Source organism: Heterodontus francisci, chromosome 26 (assembly GCF_036365525.1).
Source record: "Heterodontus francisci isolate sHetFra1 chromosome 26, sHetFra1.hap1, whole genome shotgun sequence".
In the NCBI taxonomy this organism is placed as follows: Eukaryota; Metazoa; Chordata; class Chondrichthyes; order Heterodontiformes; family Heterodontidae; genus Heterodontus; species Heterodontus francisci.
Window position 1 is genome coordinate 63,170,618 of NC_090396.1, and position 19,438 is coordinate 63,190,055.

The 19,438-nt window shown below is 41.5% G+C and overlaps 1 protein-coding gene across 2 annotated transcripts in view; it reads left to right on the forward strand.

Annotated features, from left to right (window-relative positions):
- Positions 1 to 19,438, forward strand: part of rptor (regulatory associated protein of MTOR, complex 1) — a 464,636-nt gene that overhangs the window by 293,381 nt on the left and 151,817 nt on the right. For both annotated transcript variants that reach the window (XM_068058405.1, XM_068058406.1), the window contains exons 17-19: positions 4,514 to 4,654; positions 9,746 to 9,866; positions 16,006 to 16,146. In XM_068058405.1, the coding sequence (XP_067914506.1) occupies positions 4,514 to 4,654; positions 9,746 to 9,866; positions 16,006 to 16,146 (403 nt within the window). The remainder of the gene's footprint in view (positions 1 to 4,513; positions 4,655 to 9,745; positions 9,867 to 16,005; positions 16,147 to 19,438) is intronic.

Genomic DNA, 19,438 nt, shown 5'->3' on the forward strand with positions numbered 1-19,438 from the left:
ACTTGTAAGTGTTGATATTCAAAGAGACTTGGGTGTGCTTGTACAAGGAACGCAGAAAGTTAGCATGCAGGTACAGCAAGCAATTAGGAAGGCAAATGGCATGTTGGCCTTTATTGCAAGGGGATTGGAGTACAAGAATAAATAAGTCTTGCAACAGTTTTACAGAGTTTTGATGAGACCACATCTGGAATACTTGTGTGCAGTTTTGGCCTCCACATTTAGGAAAGGATATACTTGCTTTGAAGGTGGTATAGTGAAGGCTCACTAAATTGGTCCCTGGGATGAGAGGCTGAATAAATTGGGACTATATTCTCTGGAGTTTAGAAGAATGAGAGGCAATCTCTTTTTAACACAAGATTCTGAATGGGCTGGATAGGGTAGACACTGAGAGCTTGTTTCTGCTGGTCAGGTTTTCTTCAGAAGTAGAGAAGGTGGTGAGCTGGGTGATTTCTTTTTTTCTTGGCAGGAAAATACCAGCTGTCTTCAAACAGTTCACGCCCCAACTAACATTGAAGACAATGTTCAAACCACAAACAGAGTCAACCTCCTGACCTCCGTAAACCTTGACATGTGGCTTCTCTGTAACCATTTTCTCCAAGTCACCAAGTGTTCTGTTGTTTACTGAGCGCAAATCACAGATGGTTTCCAGCGCAGGTCTTTTTGTTTCAAACAACATCTCGTCCTGTCGGAGAACCTGGTAAGAAAAACACATCCATGGGATCTTTTCAGTTACGACCGAGGTGGAAGGAGTGTACTGTCTTTTCAAGTTCCACTTCTCCGCAGGTCTCAACATCTATTCAAATGTTTACTTGGTTACTGATACAGCCAATCATATACTCTATTCTTTGTCCCAGCATAAAATACAGTATGCAGGTTTCTTTAATAAACAGCAAAATTATCAGCTTGTTACCAAACAAGACTTAACCAGTGACAAAGCAAGGCATTAACACAGCGATTTAAAAAAAAATGAAAGTTCCTTTTTTTTCAGAAAAATTCCCCAACTACACACACACGCACACTGGAAAAATACAGAAATTCACTCTGCAGAGGTCTGTTACAAAAAAAGACAAAAGAAACTGCTTTGGCCAAATACTTCCTAATTCTTGAAGAAAAAGGAAAATATGGAAGGAATTCAGTTGTCTCTTTAAGTCTGGCATCCGGGTACATGGAGACTGGTTACTGGGATTGTTTCAGAAGCATGAAGATGTCCTGAAGATGTCGAGAATTATTCTCATAGACTTTCTAGGAGAAATGTGGCATCAAGATTTTTCCGCCAGCACACATGTGAATCGCAGGATTTTTTCCAGCTCCTCAGGAGCTATACGGTACCAGGGATTTTTTCTCCCACACTGGAGTTTGGCAGAATTTCTTTAAAAAGGTAGAGAATGTGGTGAGCTGGGTGATATATATTTTCCTTGGCAGGAAAACACCAACTGTCTTGAAAAAGTTCACACCCTGACTAAAACTGAAAACCATGTCCAAACCCCAAAGAGTGTGGACCTCCTGACCTCCATAAAATTTGACACGTGGCTTCTCTGTAACGATTTTTCTCCAAGTCGCGAAGGGTTCTGATGTTTTCTGATCCCAAATCACAGGTGGTTTCAAGCACAGGTGGCTTTCAAACAACATCTTGTCCTGTCGGTGAACTTGGTTTTAAAAAAAAAACGCATCCATGGAATCTTCAGTTTTAACACAGACCTCAAAAAAAATTTTGAAAATGGAAGCACATTCGTAACAGAACCTAAAACACGGGGGCACAGTCTCAGGATAAGGGGCCGATCACTTAGGACTGAAATGAGGAGAAAGTACTTCAGTCAAAGCGTTGTGAATCTTTGGAATTCTCTACCCCAGAGGGTTGTGGATGCTCCATCATTGAACATGTTTAAGGCTGGGAAAGATAGATTTTTGGTGTCTCAGGGAATCAAAGGGTATGGCGAGCAGGCGGGAAAGTGGAGTTGAAGCGTAAGTTCAGCAATGATATTGAATGGTGGAGCAGGCTCGATGGGCCATATGGTCTACTCCTGCTGCTGTTACTTGTGTTCTTGTGTATTCTCATCACTCATTAACAGGCAGTCCCAAACTTCAGACCTTTGCAAAATGAGAGATTTGAATTGCAACTTTATGGTCATTTAAAGAAAGGAAGTCTCAGTTTTGAATCATCTTGAAACATGTATGTGTAAAATGATTCCACTGGAGGATTTTAAAATGGCAGAAATGCTGCTTTAAAGTTGGTTAGTTTAAGTGAGTAAGCTACAAACTTACTGGAATGCATTTAAGTAACTCACATAAGTAAAGGTTTGATTAAATGTAACCCTTACCATGAAAACAACTCCATCTCGACCAATGTTTGAAATTTATTTACATCATTTGTCATGCAGGCCCCCATCTGCCAAGAATGAGGCATATTAATTTTGTCATATGAACGTTGATTTTAAACTGTCGCTGGGAAGAAGAGAAGGCCTGTTACAAGGGCAGCCCGACACTTATGAAAAACATTTGCATACTAACAGACAGTACTTGTGGAAACAAAGGACTATTCCTTGCTCCAATTAGTCCAAGTGGATTTTGATCACCAGATTGTGAAGGGGTAAGGAAGTGCATTCCAGGGCATGCTAAGGTGATGCAATCCACAAAAGCTAGGACTGGTTAAACCAGCTGGTCACATGACTTACTGGCTGGTCGAGGTGTTTTTGAACTAGCCACAGAGAGTTTGAACTGAGAAAGACTGTTTGCTCCTGGACTGAGCAGACCTCTCCTGTTTGCTCCCATCTCTTTCCCACAAGCCTCTGGACCCACTGAAGAGACGTGAACCTCAAAGAAAGAAAAGTCTCCTACACTGAACAAGGTTCAAGAAGAATACTGGGCCCCAACAAAAAGCAAGACCGACCTACAATCAAGGACTCTGCAGTGAGCTCGAAAAGTCACCAAGACCATCTTCAGATATTGTCTCAGACTTTTCCACTATATTCTTTCACTTTTCTGTTTCTATCTGCATGTATGTATCGCATATGCATGCTTTTTGTGGGCGCGTCGCGTATCCGTAGGTCTTAACCGAATTAGAGTTTAAGTTTAATAAAGTTCAACCTTTCTTCTTTAAACCTAAGAAAACTTGTTTGGCTGGTTTCCTTGCCTTACAATTGGAAAGCAGTGAACAAGGATTCACTGAGGAGGAGCTAAAAACAGTGTTTTAAAAATTAAACACTATTACGGTAATACCAGGTGAAGGCTGAGAGGTAACCCTAGACCCCTTTCTCACCTGGTCGTAACACATTGCTTATATCATCGAGTGAAATCAATGAATGGTTTCAGCAAGGTAAAGCTCTCCTTTTTTTCACTGATTATTTGACCTCATTTGTTTGAACTTGAAGTTTGTTTATAGCTGGAATTGTAAAGTTTTTAAATTATGTTAATCGCTGTTACATAGTATTTACACCACAGAAACAGGCCATTCGGCCCAACAGGTCTATGTTTATGGACCACACAAGTGTCCTCCCAACTAGCTTCATCTAACGCCATCAACATATCCTTCTGTTCCTTTCTCCATCATGAATTTTCCCGCTTCCCCTCAATTGCATCTATGTTAGTCACCTCAACTACTTGTGGCAGCGAGTTCCACATTCCAATAAAACTCTGGGTAAAGAGTTTCATTTGAATTCCCTATTGGATTTATTGGTGATGATCTTAGCCTTATGGCCCCAAGTTCTGGTCTCCCCTGCAATTTGAAACAACATTACCACATCTACCCTGTCAAGCCCTTACTAAATTTTGAAGACCTCTATCAGGCCACTCTTCAATCTTTTTTGAAAAAGTGCCTCGTCCAGTCCACCTTTCCTGATAGGTATAACCGCTCAGTCTGATATCATCATAAGTTCTTGAGATGTATTGCCAAACGTAGTTGCCCTTCACCTTGGTGACGATTGCTTTTTATAGCTGAGGTTATTAAGAGGCAACCACATAGTGGCGGTCATGTATAGCGGACTGGATGAGACATTAGTGAAACAGTTGGGTTTTTGTAACAATCCCGGAATCTTAGTCATCTTTTCTGATGCTGGATTTGTTGAGTTCAGTTTCGCAATTTGGTGTGGTGGGATTTGATGCCATCTCTGAATTACCAGTCTAGTACTATAACCATTATCATACAACTTGAGTGCTTGTTTCTGAAGCCTTTTCAAGCTATTGCAATTGTCCTGTGAGTAATTATTTATATATATATATATATATATATATATATATTTTTTTATATATGTATAAATGAATTGTATTTTGTTGTAAAAGTTGTATATGAGCTAGCTTTAAAAGGCTCCCTGCCTTTGATGTTTAAACTTATGGGATTTGTAGATATTTTGGACATAGCAATGTCAAATTGCTCAAATCTCTGGCAAAACAAAAACTACCTTTCTATAAGTCCATTTTAACTACAAATGTGCAATTTAGTGCCATGGAAAGCTGAAATTTAGATTGCCAGTTTTAAGCTTTTTCAAAGAATTTTAATCAGCTATTCATTTTTTTGCAGGTGCGCTGCTCTGCTGTCTTTGCCTTGGGCACATTTGTAGGTAACTCAGCAGAGAGAACTGACCATTCCACGACTATTGATCACAATGTAGCTATGATGCTTGCCCAGCTCATAAATGATGGAAGTCCTGTCGTTAGGAAGGTGGGTATTTTGTTTTGGTTTTGCTGACCATCACTGTGTTATTGGATAAAAATTATGCCACGCAAAATCACTCCCTTTGACCATTTTAGCTGCAGCAGAAATGAAGATTACTTCAGAATCTTGGGATACTTGGATATTAATAGTGCTAGATACACAGAGTGCCTACCACTGACAGCATCCTATAAAGACAAACTCTACAGTGCCGTTGCCATTTGTGACTCAATTTTTCAGGAGCCTTTAGAACAGAGGTGCGGAAAACGAGATGTTGGGCGTCAACAGCGCACGAGTAGTAAGGAAGAGAGATGCAATCTGAAGTTATAACTGTCTTCTTGAACTGCCTGGAATCCAACCAGAAGTGCAAAAGTGCCTTTGCATATATATGCTTTTATCATAAGACATGGGGAGGTGGCGACGTAGTGGTAATGTCACTGGACTAGTAATCCAGAGGCCCTGGCTTATGCTCTGGGGACATGGGTTCGAATCCTACTGTGGCAGATGGTGAAATTCAAATTCAATTAATAAAAAATCTGGAATTAAAAGATAGTCTAATGGTGACCATGAAACCATTGTCGATTATTGTAAAAACCCATCTGATTCACTAATGTCCTTTAGGGAAGGAAATCTGCCATCCTTACTTGGTCTGGCCTACATATGACTCCAGACCCACAGCAATGTGGTTGACCCTTAAATGCCCTCTGAAATGGCCTAGCAAGCCACTCAGTTCAAGGGAAATTAGGGATGGACAATAAATACAGGTCTCGCCAGCGACGCCCCCATCCCACGAACGAATAAAAAAAACATACAATGTTTGTATTTTTGAGATGCAGTGGATATGGTGGACTGGCACTAATCCACTGCTATTAGTTTTACGATATTGTGTTTAGCTAAGACACTGACTAATTTGACGCGGGTTGAATTTTTCTCCTTTTTCTGTTATTTTTGCTTAGTTTTGAATAGTTTTAAACACCTTCATTAAAAATCTGAATTTTGCTTTGGATGAGGTGTTTGGTTTGCTGCCGCTTTATCTCACTGAAAATAAAGCAAGTATATTATGAAGACAAGCTGTGAGAAGAAAGCTGTCAGAAGTGAATTAAGTTATTGATACTCTGAACTGGGTGTGAATGGAATGTTTCTAACCTGTATCTAACCTGTGGGTGAAAAACCATGTTAGTCATAGTTGTAGAGTTATACAGCACAGAAACAGGCTCTTCGGACCATCATGTCCGTGCCGGCCATCAAACACCTATCTATTCTAATCCCATTTTCCAGCATTTGGCCGGTAGCCTTGTATGCTATGGCGTTTCAAGTGCTCATCTAAATACTTCTTAAATGTTGTGAGGGTACCTGCCTCTACCACCCCTTCAGGCAGTGTGTTCCAGATTCCAACCACCCTCTGGGTGAAAACACTTTTCCTCAAATCCCCTCTAAACCTCCTGCCCCTAACCTTAAATTTATGCCCCCTTAAATTGCGAAGTTGAAATGCATCTTTACAGTCCTCATCAGCAGCCCAAGTGGTTACCTTCATGTCTTTCTGTCAACAGAATGTTGGTATTGTTCAGCTGATCACCCTTATCTGAGACAAAGCTGCTTTCAAAGCAGGTGTTCTATGTACGAATTGTGTTTTTTTTAGATTATCTTGCCGTGAAGCGAGCTGGTTTGCAAGTTCAGTGCTTGCGTAATTTGTACTTAGATTTTATTCTGTTGAGGACTGATATTGCCTATTATTTGGAAGTACTTCACCTCAGATTCTGCAAGAAGAATTCAAATGGTTTTGATTCCAATATATTGGGCTGAATTTTACTAGCGAGCTCAGTGGCGCGCTTCAGAGATGGCAGACCACCCGTCACAGAGCTGCTGCGTTATTTCACATGGCAGCTCGTTAACATGGAGGGGGCAGAGTGCACCGTCCCCGGCAATGCCATTTTTAAAGGGCTTCAGGCCCATTTAAATGTTTAAAGCGACAGGTTTGTTAGAAAATTGAAATTATATTTTATTCACACTACCAATTCCCTCTCCCAATGAATAATCAGTTTATTATTTGTCCTATCCCCCAAAAAAGTAAATTTTCGATCACACCCTCCCCAACCCCTCCAAAACTTTCTTTCCTTTAAACTTCCCACCATCCCCTCAACCAACCCGCGTTTGTTCTTGCTGCTCCCTCCACCCCCCCCACCCCGCCACCCGCCCTGAAAAGTTCACTCCTCCTGCCTCCCCACCAGTGTTATGGAGTTCCAGCCACCGGGACAAGGTAAGTGCTTATGCATTGATTTAAATTTATTCAAAAGAAGGCTCCACCGCCAAGTGGCAGGGTGGCCACCCCGGGGCAAAATGGGGTAGGGCCTTCCTGCCGTCGAGGCCCATGGCAGGCCTCTGCCGGAAGTATTTTGTGGGGCCCCCCCCCCCCCCTCAACCCTGTCACAACCCCGGTGGGGGGTGGGGCTGGTAAAATTCAGCCCATTTCTTCTGCAGCTAGTTCTGTTTAGGAATAAACTTGTTTAATAGTTTAACTTTAAAGGCTTACCTAATTATTAGAGGTGTCTGGCGTGGCTGATATCTATCTTTGGAAGTGTTTGAAGCAGAATGGAATCCTATGTGATCTGCAGTAACAGTTTTACAATAAAAGGAACTGCAGCATATACTGAACACAGTGGTCCATAAATTGCTGGTGAAATGATGGCGAGTTCAGGCCGCCCGCCATTATTAGTGCATAGATACGCCAGATTTTGCTGGATGATTAGCCTCGCCAAATCCAAAAAATTACTATCTAGGTGTGAACCTCCCCATTGTGTGGTGTGGCCATGAACTCTTAAATAGATTTGCGGCATTAATACAAAATAAAATCACCGCACAGCTGGTAATTCACGTTGTCAGGATCCTGACATGACACTCAACCTTGAAGACCCAGACAGGGAACAGTGAAATTGGAGTATCACTTTTGCAGGTCGCGAATTGTTCCTAAAGGTGTTGTAAATTTTAATTTTTTTCTTACTATTCCTTTCTGGCTATATTTCTCACTCTCAATCCACTCTTTCTTGGCCCTCGCTGTTTCTGTATCTAATTTGACTCTCATTCACCCTATTTCTTTCTCTGTCGTTCACTCTGTTTCTTTCTTTATCCTTAAATTTCATTGGTTAAGGAGGTATACCACAGGGCCCAACATTCACGAGCTTCCAGATGCCCTGTTGATGTTGCTGCAGTACCAGCAATTTGTGGTCCAAAAATATGATCAGTAGGGTGAGCCTGTTTAAGCCTGTTCATGGCATATTCTGCAAGATGCACCTCGCCAGCAATTTCTGGGCCACTGGGTTGAATTTCAGATCATGGGGAGAATCCCTACCACTACCCTGATTGAGATCAGTTAATTCAATAGGGATCAGAGATTAAATATGTCGTTTTCTGGTCTGTATTACTCAAAACCAAATGATTCATTTACCTTATTTCAGTAAGTACAAAATTCCCTCTTCGCACCTTCCCCAACTTGAAGATATCAAAGTGGCTCTACAAGGTAGGCATATTAATCTTAATCTGCAAATGCACTAGTTATATGGCTTCAGGTTACAATTTATATGAAATTCAACCTTTTAAGCTAATAATGCTTCAGCCTTATATTAGTCAGTTATATTTTTGTGCTTTTCCGTCAAGTGAAGGCAAATAATTTAATAAAAATTTTGTTCTAAAATATTTTCTGTATTTTGCTATAAAATTTATGTTGAATAGCAATTAAATATTGTTTTTTACATTTCACCATTTTTGCCAGATTGATAATATACTGATATTGATAACATACTGCAATACAAACCTGAGCTACAGCTGCTAAACTTCATTTCACCCATCTAATAAACTGTACATCTGTTCATTACCTTATTGAAATAAGGTAAATGAACCATTTGGTTTTGAGTAATACAGACCAGAAAACGACACGTTGAATCTCTGATCCCTATTGAATTAAACTGATCTCAATCAGGGTAGTGGTAGGGACTCTACAGTTTTCTCCAATGCTAATGAAGAAAGGAAATTCTGTCAGACTCCCCATCTTGATGGATACCTAGTGATCCCAAACTGGAAAGTGCACGTGTACATGTGTTATTGCAGGATTGGCCTGAACTGTGATGTCCTCCTCAATCAAGCAACCTGTTAAGACTTGCTGTTTTTGCTCACATCTCAGGAATAGCTATCAGAATGAGGTTTCAGAGAGCTAGTGGCATATGTAGTATTCCTTTCCAATGTAAATCAGTGCCTTCAAGAGGAGGTAAGGGGTGAAATTGAGAGAGATCTTTAGGAAACATCATATTCTACAGCACTGACTAAATGATAAGTCAAAAGAATGAAGGTCAAAATATTGACATGAAATGCAGTAAGAGCCTTTCCACCCAAAGAAAATCACGGCAACCTGCTGCTTTTATGATAAAAGTGGGTTGGCATTGTGAAGATGCCATGTTTATTTCTGACTATAATATAAAGTAAATGAGTATCTCTGTTAGATTAGCTTCCTTCTCTATGCCATGTTTTCCTCTCCCCACCCTTTGTGTTTTTAATAGTAAGTTTTTCTATTAGTTTGCTTTTTCAGGTAGAAATTAACAGTACTGTTTGTCAATGTGCTGGCAGCAAGGAAACATTTGATTTTGAAATTGTCAGCTTTTTAAAGATTAACAAGAGTATACAAAGATTGAATTTGATTACATCGTTGAACTCCCTGGACTTTTAATCTATTCTCTTTCACGTGCTTTTCAGTATTTATTTCCATTTTCCAGGATGTGTGGTCTTTTTATTTCTTCTATAAGATTTAATTTGTTAGTGGGCTGCTTAATTTCACTTTCATGCTGTAGTATTTCGAGTGATGGCAGATTTTGTCTCATTACTGTTATGTCCTTGATGCATAACGATGTTGATGAAAGGGTGGAAATTATTTTTATTATTTTTTCTGGATCTGCAATGCTTATAATACATTCTATTTGGATTTATGCCCCTTGGTGACTTTTTTGCAGTTGTAACTGTCACTCGTTTTGGTCAATGACATAAATCTACATTAGATTATGAAATTATTCCAAAGTTAATCTTATTCAACTGACAGCTTTATTTTTTAATTGGCAGGAATTGGTTGTGGCATTCAGTCATCTTGTCATTCAGTATGAAAGTAATTTCTGCACTGTGGCATTGCAGTTCATGGAAGAAGAGAAGAACTACCCACTTCCATCCCCTGCTAGTGTGATAGGTATACTTATTCAGTATGCACTTCTCTGATTTTAAAATTAAAATCAGTCATATGAAAAGTGTTGTTTTTAAGAATGTGGTAAATTATGTCCCATGCCTTATTCAAATTAAACAATTGCAGCTTGCTAAGGAAGTTTGATTATATTGAGGGTTCTTTTTAAATTCATTTTTGGAATGTGAGCATTGTTGGCAAGGCTGGCATTCATTGGTCATCCCTTGGTTTGTGTGGTCATGTCAGAGAGCAATTAAGAGTCATCAGTGTGGTGCTGGACCAGGTAAGACCAGACTGGATAAGGGCGGCAGGTTTCTTTTCCTAAAGGACATTCGATAACCCGTTTTTACACTGCCTTTTTACCGGTACCAGATTACATGCTCAAGTCCTTGAGTAGGACAAACCCATAACCACAGTGATTGACTTTGAAGGGAGTTCCTCTCTCCATGTTTCTGAATAGTTCCCTGTACTAAGCAAATTTTCTAAGAAATTAAATGAGCAAATTCTTGCAGCAGACATTCTTCATGAGTTATTTACTGTTGAGGAAGGCCATTGAACCTATCTTAACTGATCCATCCAGAACAACCCTACAATTTCCCATCACATTGCCCAACTGTTTCAGCAATGAAAAATCTGGATCTGGAACACTGAACTAACCTATGGAAATAGGACAAAGGATCACAGCTTCAAGCTGATAAAAGGTGAATTCAAAACTGAGGCTCTTAACACAGCGATAAACGCACGCAATGAATTTGCCACAAAGTCTCACTTCTGAAAAATATTCATTTATTTCTTGTTTCCTAAAATGACGACTTCAAAATCATTCTCTTGGTCTTTGTATTGCTTCTGCAGGCTGCAACCTTCAGACCCAGGATCCTATGCATGCTGTACTGGCTCGAGTCTCTCTGTTTCAGCTTCAGCCACAGAACCTTCAGTTATTTCAGTCCCCCAACTCTGGAAAGCTCTCCTAAACAACTCTGCCTTATCTTTTTCCCCGGCTTCAAAAATCTTCTCAAAACTGACCGTGGATTCTGCCTTCAGTTGCAGTCCCTTGCCCTTTTCTCATGATTGCCCAGTCTCCTGTTGTTTTTGCTCTAAAAGACAGTTTGGAAGTTTTATTTTACTTCGTAATCGAGTTATTTTATATGGTTAGCATGGAAAATCACACATCAAAAGCTGTAGAGTCTCGCTTATAGGTCTGAGGACCATTTTTATAGTATAGAGGGCAAGCATTCCACCTGCTCCCTTCCACTTGCCTTCCTCTTTACACTTATTCTTTTTATATGGTGACAGCTGACATCCACATGACCTTTTTGAATGGTATCTGGGTGGTGTGCAACCTACCAATCTGCTGCTCCCTCCAATGTATCAACCAAATAGAATGTCAAAATAAATGACAATAATATTCTGTGCAATAAAGTTCTGAAAATTTCCAGGTTAATTCTTCTTCCATTTACATATTAACATTTTAAAGTCAGCAAAATTGACTTATATAATTGTCTGTCTTTTGAGACTAATAGACTTTAGATGTTAATATGCCTGCAACAAAATTGAATAAAATTGCTTAATCTTTCACCAAACTAACTGTTCTGAGATAAATTTCGTTTCTAGGATTAGGAATGCAAGCTGTTATAGGGAATAAAAATGGATTCACTAAATAGAACTATTAAGTCAATCCAGATTTTACTTCAGTCTGAATTGTTTTGTGGTACAACTCTCCTGTATTCATGAAAAGTTTGTACACGAACTTACTAATCTGCGCTTTACAAATACATTCCTGGGAGTTGGGCGTCGGGGGGGGGGGGGGGGGGTGGATTTATCTGTAAATTACATAGAAATTTTCATTTACAACTGCTATATGTTTCAAGTTAAATAATTCTCACTATTGAACTTATTGGTTGCCTGCTTCACATTCCTTACAGATTGAATTATTGAACCACACAGCTTAGAAACTCCGTTGTGCCAAATGTGTTTTTTTGCCACATTTTAATTTAAATGTTCTCTAAGAAGGCACTCTGAGCTAAAGGTCTGCTACCCGACCCGAACCCGACGACCTGTCACTTTCGGGTCGGGTCGGGCCACTCTTCCAGGTCTGGCCTTCGGGCTTCAGTCAGGTCGGGCCTGGTCTGGGTTGGACACACACAGCAAGGTAAGTGTTAAAAGTTAAAAACTTACCTGAGCTGCGAGTCCGGGACGTCAAGCAGGGAAACTGAGTCTGCGCAGTTAGCATGTGAGCGTCTCTATGATGTCATCACGCTCATGCTGTAACTTCCTGAAGATTGGGAGTTGGAAGGTAAGTGAAGGAACATTCCGGGGGTCGGGTCGAGCTCGGGGAAAATGGAGGGTCTCGGGCCGGGTCAGGCTCGGGTTCAGGTCGGGTTTTTTTTTTGTCACTTGTGCAGGCCTTTATTCTGAGCTTCAGAGTACCCTGACCTAATCAACTGCTCTCTTGTTTAACCCAGTTTTTATTTTGAAAAAATGCATATGACCGATCTTATTTTCCAGTAAGAAGCAGGGGATTGATCCTTTACACCTGCAGTGATTACACTGCAATTATTGATGTGTGCATGTATGTCACCATGCATTAATAACATGGAGCATGTTAGTATTTAGGTGTCCAGTGTGACATCTATTACTTGTTGGAAAAACTAAAATGGCAAGATAGAGATTCCACCCCCCCCCCCCCCCCCCCACCGCCCCACCAACCCCAGCCCGCTCCCCCCACAAAAAGCAATTTAAAAATCTGTAATCTTAACTTTGGGGTTCAGTTAGCATTTTTCCTATTTACTTATTTTCGTAAACAATTTTCTTCTCTCCCTTTTACTCCTAAAAGCGTTTTGGGTTATGGTTCTGTAGGCACAGAATTTGCCCTCCTGGAACCATCCTCAAGTGATGCCTCACCAGGCTATTGGACCGTGGGGATGTTAGAATTTGGCTTCTCTTCCAACACTCACACCAGCAAGGTAGTTTCTGTAAGCAAGCCTGCACTTTCTGTGATCTGAAATTTATGAACCTTGAGAAAAAGGTAATTGTTAAACCATTGAATCACAAGTTAAATCTTGAAACATTGGGAATGTCAACATGAGCACTCCAATTGGCAGAAAAAATATCGCGCTGGCATACTACATATTTCAGGCTGAAGTACAAATCAATATTTTTATGAAATGTAAATTTATGCATAATAAATCAGAATGAGCAATGTGGTATGTTTATGAAACCAAAATAACAGAGCATGTCAAATTAAATTTTCAGAGTCCTTTAATCAAACCTTCACTAAATGTAGCAAGGTTCATCAGCCCCCATGAAGTTCCATGATGTAGAACACTTGTTCAGTTAAATGAATTGAAAATATGGTTGAAACTTTGCTCTGCTTATTCCTAGGTTGAGCCCCATATCTAGAGAACTGTCAATCAGGGCAAATCAGTCACATGAAGCGCTCGCATTCAACATTGATTCAGTGCTAAAATAGTTATTCCTGAATTACTAATTCTGACTCAGCCTGCTTATAAAACGAAGCTTATTCTTGGTCCAGCTTTTGGAGATAATGACGACATGCACTTTTTGCCAGATTGCTGATTTGAATCTACAAATAATTTGTTCTTCAGAGAATCCATGATATGAGGTAGTTATAGATTAAAAGCTCCTGGGCCATCTGAAGTTTTACGGCCAGGGGAGAATTTCTGTAGCGATATAATATTGGAGGTCAATCATCTGAGCTCCAGGACATCGCTGCAGGAGTTCCTCAGGGTAGTGTCCTAGGCCCAACCATCTTCAGCTGCTTCATCAATGACCTTCCTTCAATCATAAGGTCAGAAGTGGGGATGTTGGTTGATTGCACAATGTTCAGCACCATTCGTGACTCCTCAGATACTGAAGCAGTCCGTGTAGAAATGCAGCAAGACCTGGACAATATCCAGGCTTGGGCTGATAAGTGGCAAGTAACATTCGCGCCACACAAGTGCCAGGCAATGACCATCTCCAACAAGAGGGAATCTAACCATCTCCCCTTGACGTTCAATGGCATTACCATCGCTGAATCCCCTACTATCAACATCCTAGGGGCTACCATTGACCAGAAACTGAACTGGAGTAGCCATATAAATACCGTGGCTACAAGAGCAGGTCAGAGGCTAGGAATCCTGCGGCGAGTAACTCACCACCTGACTCCCCAAAGCCTTGTAGATGGTGGACAGGCACAAGTCAGGAGTGTGATGGAATACTCTCCACTTGCCTAGATGGGTGCAGCTCCAACAACACTCAAGAAGCTCGACACCATCTAGGACAAAGCAGCCTGCTTGATTGGCACCTCATCTACACGCATTCACTCCCTCCACCACCGACGCACAGTGGCAGCAGTGTGTACCATCTACAAGATGCACTGCAGCAATGCACCAAGGCTCCTTAGACAGCACCTTCCAAACCCACGACCTGTACCAAGTAGAAGGACAAGGGCAGCAAATGCATGGGGACACCATCACCTGCAAGTTCCCCTCCAAGTCACACACTATCCTGACTTGGAACTATATCACCGTTCCTTCACTGTGGCTGGGTCAAAATCCTCGAACTCCCTTCCGAACAGCACTGTGGGTGTACCTACCCCACATGGACTGCAGCGGTTCAAGAAGGCAGCTCAGGCCCACCTTCTCAAGGGAAATTAGCAATGGGCAATAAATGCTGGTCTGGCCAGCGACGCCCACATCCCATGGATGAATAAAAAAAATTAAGTGATGTGTTACAATCTCAGTGAGACCATTAACATTAAAATATGAGATATGAACCCCCAGACCAAATTAAAGAATTTCATGACAAGATTTCACATTTTAAGACTTATTATAACTAAACTAAAAGAAATCCCTATTAACTAAATAGTACTTTGTAAGTACCAAATACCCCAAATTACAAAGAAAGGTATTTTCTTTACTTATAAACACTTGAAGACCTCATACCATGCTTATATGTTACATAGTCCTCTTTGATGCCAAAATCTTTGCAGCCAGAAGTCCCAAACTCATCCCAGTTGCAATGGGTCGGATCCTCCAGACATTTCTCAAAGTAAATGTCCTCTTTGCTCACTTGTCTGAGCACCTCTGACCTGGATGTCCATGAATAATGTGATCCCTGTTGATCCGGCTGGTATTTTCCTTCTCTGCAAATTCAGCTTTCAAAGCAGGTTCAAGTCTTCACAGCCTTTTGCTGTATATCTTCTGCGAGCAGGTGTTCCCTCTCTCTGTCTCACTCTCTCTCTCTCTCCCCCTTGAGGCTGCCACCGCTGGTCGTCTTCCTTTCTTACGGCCTGACTGCCTTCAAATTTACCTGGAGTCACAAGTCAATAGACTATTGTCCTTTTCTAATATACAAAGTCCACAAGTCTGGCTAAAGCAGAGCCACCCAAGCTTTTCATTGTTTCCAGGTGTTAGCAGCTGCCATGCACGTTTGCATCTTCAGAATCACTGCTTGCTTACAATCCAAAAGTCTGGGAAGGTGGCAACCCAATGTTCTTTAGGTGTAACCCCTGCTGTCTCTGCTTTTCAAAAAGTCTTTGATATGTCTTCTCTGTTGTCTTGGTAACCAAGATTTCTGACTTGTTCTTAAGCAGAGTGGATGTGAAATCACCTGACTTCTCTGACTCTACTTAAACTTTTAAAACATAATCATGTTACAAGGCCCAGCGTTCATTACAGATGTCAGGCAATTTTTATTTGCTTTACACCTATCAAGTATTTGTTTATGTACAGTTTAACAATATTCTGCAAGATCCAGTGATGGATGCTTCCTCTGTTTTCCCTTATTAAGTGCAGCAGTCTAGTTGCCATTTCAATCTTCAAAAGCTGGTTTTTGCCCATTTAAGCTGTTGCTTTTCTCCCTCCTGCACCAAACCCTGTCCTTGGCTGAAAGGACAGGACGTGCCAAATGCTGTAAAAGTGCCCTTCCTCAGAAAGTCACTAGCTGGTGAATATAAGTAATGCTTCTCTTTTCTTTTTGTTTTTGCTTCTCTGTCCATCCCAACGCCCTTCCCCACCCCCACAACCCACCCACAAACGTGAAGTTCTTTATTTTAGAAGGAAAATCTAAATTGAACAAAATTAATAATTACTTGTAACCATCATCACTTTATCCTAATAATGTATCTTCATTATTGCACTTCCAGAGCCTGGAAATTTCACACCAGTGCGTGATGGACCAGCAACCCCGAGGCTTCGTTCAGTGAGTTCCTATGGGAATATCCGTGCTGCTACTTCGGTGCGGAACTTGAATAAGTCTCTTCAAAATCTTAATTTAAATGAAGAAAGTGAGTACAACTGGAGTCAGTGATAAATAGGTGTTAGTATCAACAATAATTGACTGGCGTGGAGTTCCTAAACATATGTAATTAGTTTGTTGTGAATTCTAACAGTGCAGTTTGCCACCATGTTGTGTTGACTTTCATTTAAAAGCTCATCGGGTACAATGCTGAAGAATTCCAAAGTACACTGAATCTGTTCCCCACAGACACAACAGTCACCACATCTGGTTTATCAATAACATGAGGAAGAGAATACGAGAAAGAATCAGTGCCCAAAGGTGGTAATTTCCATAGCTCATTATCTCATCTCCCAAATGGTTTCATCAACTGAACTGGCCAGTGCAGATCTAATTGACAGCCCACACAACTTACATTAAATCATAGAATGGTTCCATATTTGATTTGAAACTTTGTCAGAAACAATGGACTGGATTTTGATCTTGGCAACGAGATGAAAAAAAGCGGGCTGCACGCCATTGAGCCACCGCAATCTTCCATGCAGCGGCTCATTTGCGTCCCCGGGGCAGGATGCCCCCTCCCATCCCCCCTAATAACAATTATTTTCCCTTTTTCCCCCCCAAAGCACTTACCTTTACCATCTGACCTCTCCCCCTCCACCCCCAAACTTTCAACTACAACCCTTTCCACCATCCCCTACACCATGATGTTAATTTGACCCTGTTCCCCACCACCCCCCCCCCCCCCCGCCCCCACCCTCACCCACATTGATAATCTTACCTCCCCACCTCCCAACCCTCACCAGTGTTGCGCCTCGTTTCCGCAGAGTGCTGGCTGCAAATTGGGTTTCCGTCGCAGAGCAGTGGGGAGCAACCACGAGGCCTCGCTGCCACCAGTACTATCGAGCCGGGCCCTCCCGGCATCTGGATACGTGATGGCCTTCTCCCAGAGGCATTTTCCTACCTGCCTGCCACAAAACCCAAATGTTGCGGGGGGTGGTCAGTAAAATCCAGCCCTATGTTTGGACCATGGGACCACACACTCATTGAAGGTGTTCAAATCTCAATAGGTTCAATTGAATTTGACAGATGAATCCTTGTGTACAGTTTTATTCCGTGTGCCACTGTAAGGTGGATCGAATATCTGTGCACTTTATTTTTATACTAAAACACAATGCAATTTGAATTGTTTTAGACAGGACTTTCAGCATAATCCAAAGTCAGGTTCTTTACCCTTTCTTTGTGCTGTAAGTTTTTTAATCCATTTGCTTTGGTAATGGGAATTTTTATGGATGTATGTTGAAATGTTAGGTATTTGGTCACTGTAGAGTTGATTACATAAGCTTGATCTCCATTCACCTTAGATCTATAATAATATAACTGCCGACCCAGATTCATGACCATCCCTTTGACCATTTCACATGGTCTGTCTGGTCCTATCATCTCAATTCCAGATAAAGGTCATCTCTGAGCTCTTCCATGTATCCCTCACGCCCCCTGCCAGCCCCACTTCCTTTTCTGTCTGATCTTGTAGATTAAAACTCTCCCCCAAGTCACTTACAATGACACTTTCAAATTCCAAACTGTTTAACCGTTGGCCTTCCATTCACCACATTTCTGTAGCTACCGGCCTGCCCAATCGTACCCTCACCTCCACCCTTGATGTCGTTATCCCTATTAAAACCATGACTGTCATTCACATCCTGGTCATTTCCCCATTTCCTGTCTAAGGTTCACAGGCTTGAATGTTTATGGCAGACTACAGGATAAGTCATTCATGACCAGATCTAGCTCGACCACATAAAGCAATATTGGATCCTAACCTCCTCTTCCAAAACTGCTCACTATTCCACAAATATTCTACAATGCAAAAATACCCTCCATTGTTTCTTCTCCACTAGTCATTTTAAACCACTCCCCAGCCCCCTCCGCCCTTACTTCCAACAAGTGTGAGAAGTTCATCGACTTTGTCACTATAGTTGACACCATCCTTTGAGCTGCCACTTCTCTCCTTTCCCCTAGGTCCCCCCCCCCCACCCCCAAACCAAACTTCCCCTAAGGTTCTCCTCTGCTTTAGCCCTGGACTCGCATCTTTTTCTCATTTCTCTCCGAAACCCTCTCCAAGCTCATCTTTTCCACCACTTGATCCTTTGATCCTATTCCCATAAAATTGTAGACCATCTATCTTCTCTTCCTGGCTCCCATGTTAGCTGATATTGTTAACAGTTCCGTCTCTTCTTCAAATCTGCCATCATTAACATCTTCAAAGAACCCACCCTTGATCCCTTTTTCTTTACCACTACTGTCCCATCTCCAACCTCCCTTTCCTCACCAAAGTCCTTGAACATGTCACCTCCCAAATCCATGTCTATCGCTTCCTCAACTCCATTTTTGAATCCTCTAAGCAGATTTCTGCTCCTTCTACAGTACTAAACTGACTCTTATCAAAGTTACAAATGACATCCTATCTGACTGTAATCGTGGTAAGCTATCCTACCTCCTCCCATCTTGACCTGTCTGCAGCTGTTGTCATGGTTGGCAGCACCGTCCTTTGACCTCAAGCTTCTGACCCCATATCCTCTCCAGCCCCAAGACCACCACCTTCCACCACTGTAACATTGCCTGTCTTCACCCCTACATTAGCTTATCTGCTGCTGAAACCCTCATCCATTCCTTTGTTACCTCTAGACTTGACTATTCCGATACTTTCCTGGCTGAGCTCCCGCCTCACACCCTCCGTTAACTTGAGCTCATCAAAAACTCTGCTGCCCCAATCCCAACACATCCATCGCCCCTGTGCTTGCTGACTTGCATTGGTTCCTGGTCTGGTAACACCTCGATTTTAAGACTCTACTGCTTGTTTTAAAATCCCCCCATGGCCTCAACCTTCTCTGTCTCTGTAACCTCCTACAACCGTCCAAGCTCTCTGCTCGTCCAATTCTGGCCTCTTGCCCATCTGCAGTTTGCATTGCTCGACCATTGGCAGCCATGCCTTCACAGCCTAGGCCCTAAGGTCTGGAATTCCCTCCCTAAACCCTTCTACCTCTCTTCTCTGTTAAGATGCTCCTTAAAACTTTGCTCTTTGCACCTGTCCTAATATCTTTGTGGTTTTTTGTCAAAATTTTGTTTGCTAATGACTCCTGTGAAATGTCTTTGAAGTTTTAAAATGTTAGCGGTGCTATATAAATGTTTCTAGTTCTGTGTTTTATGGTTTAAAAGTTACAAATGCACCTTTTCGCATACATGACAATATGTTTCTACAATAAATTAGCAGCAACTAGTGGCGCGATATTGATATTAACCTTGCTCTTTCCCCCGAAATCAAATTACTTAAGATAAAT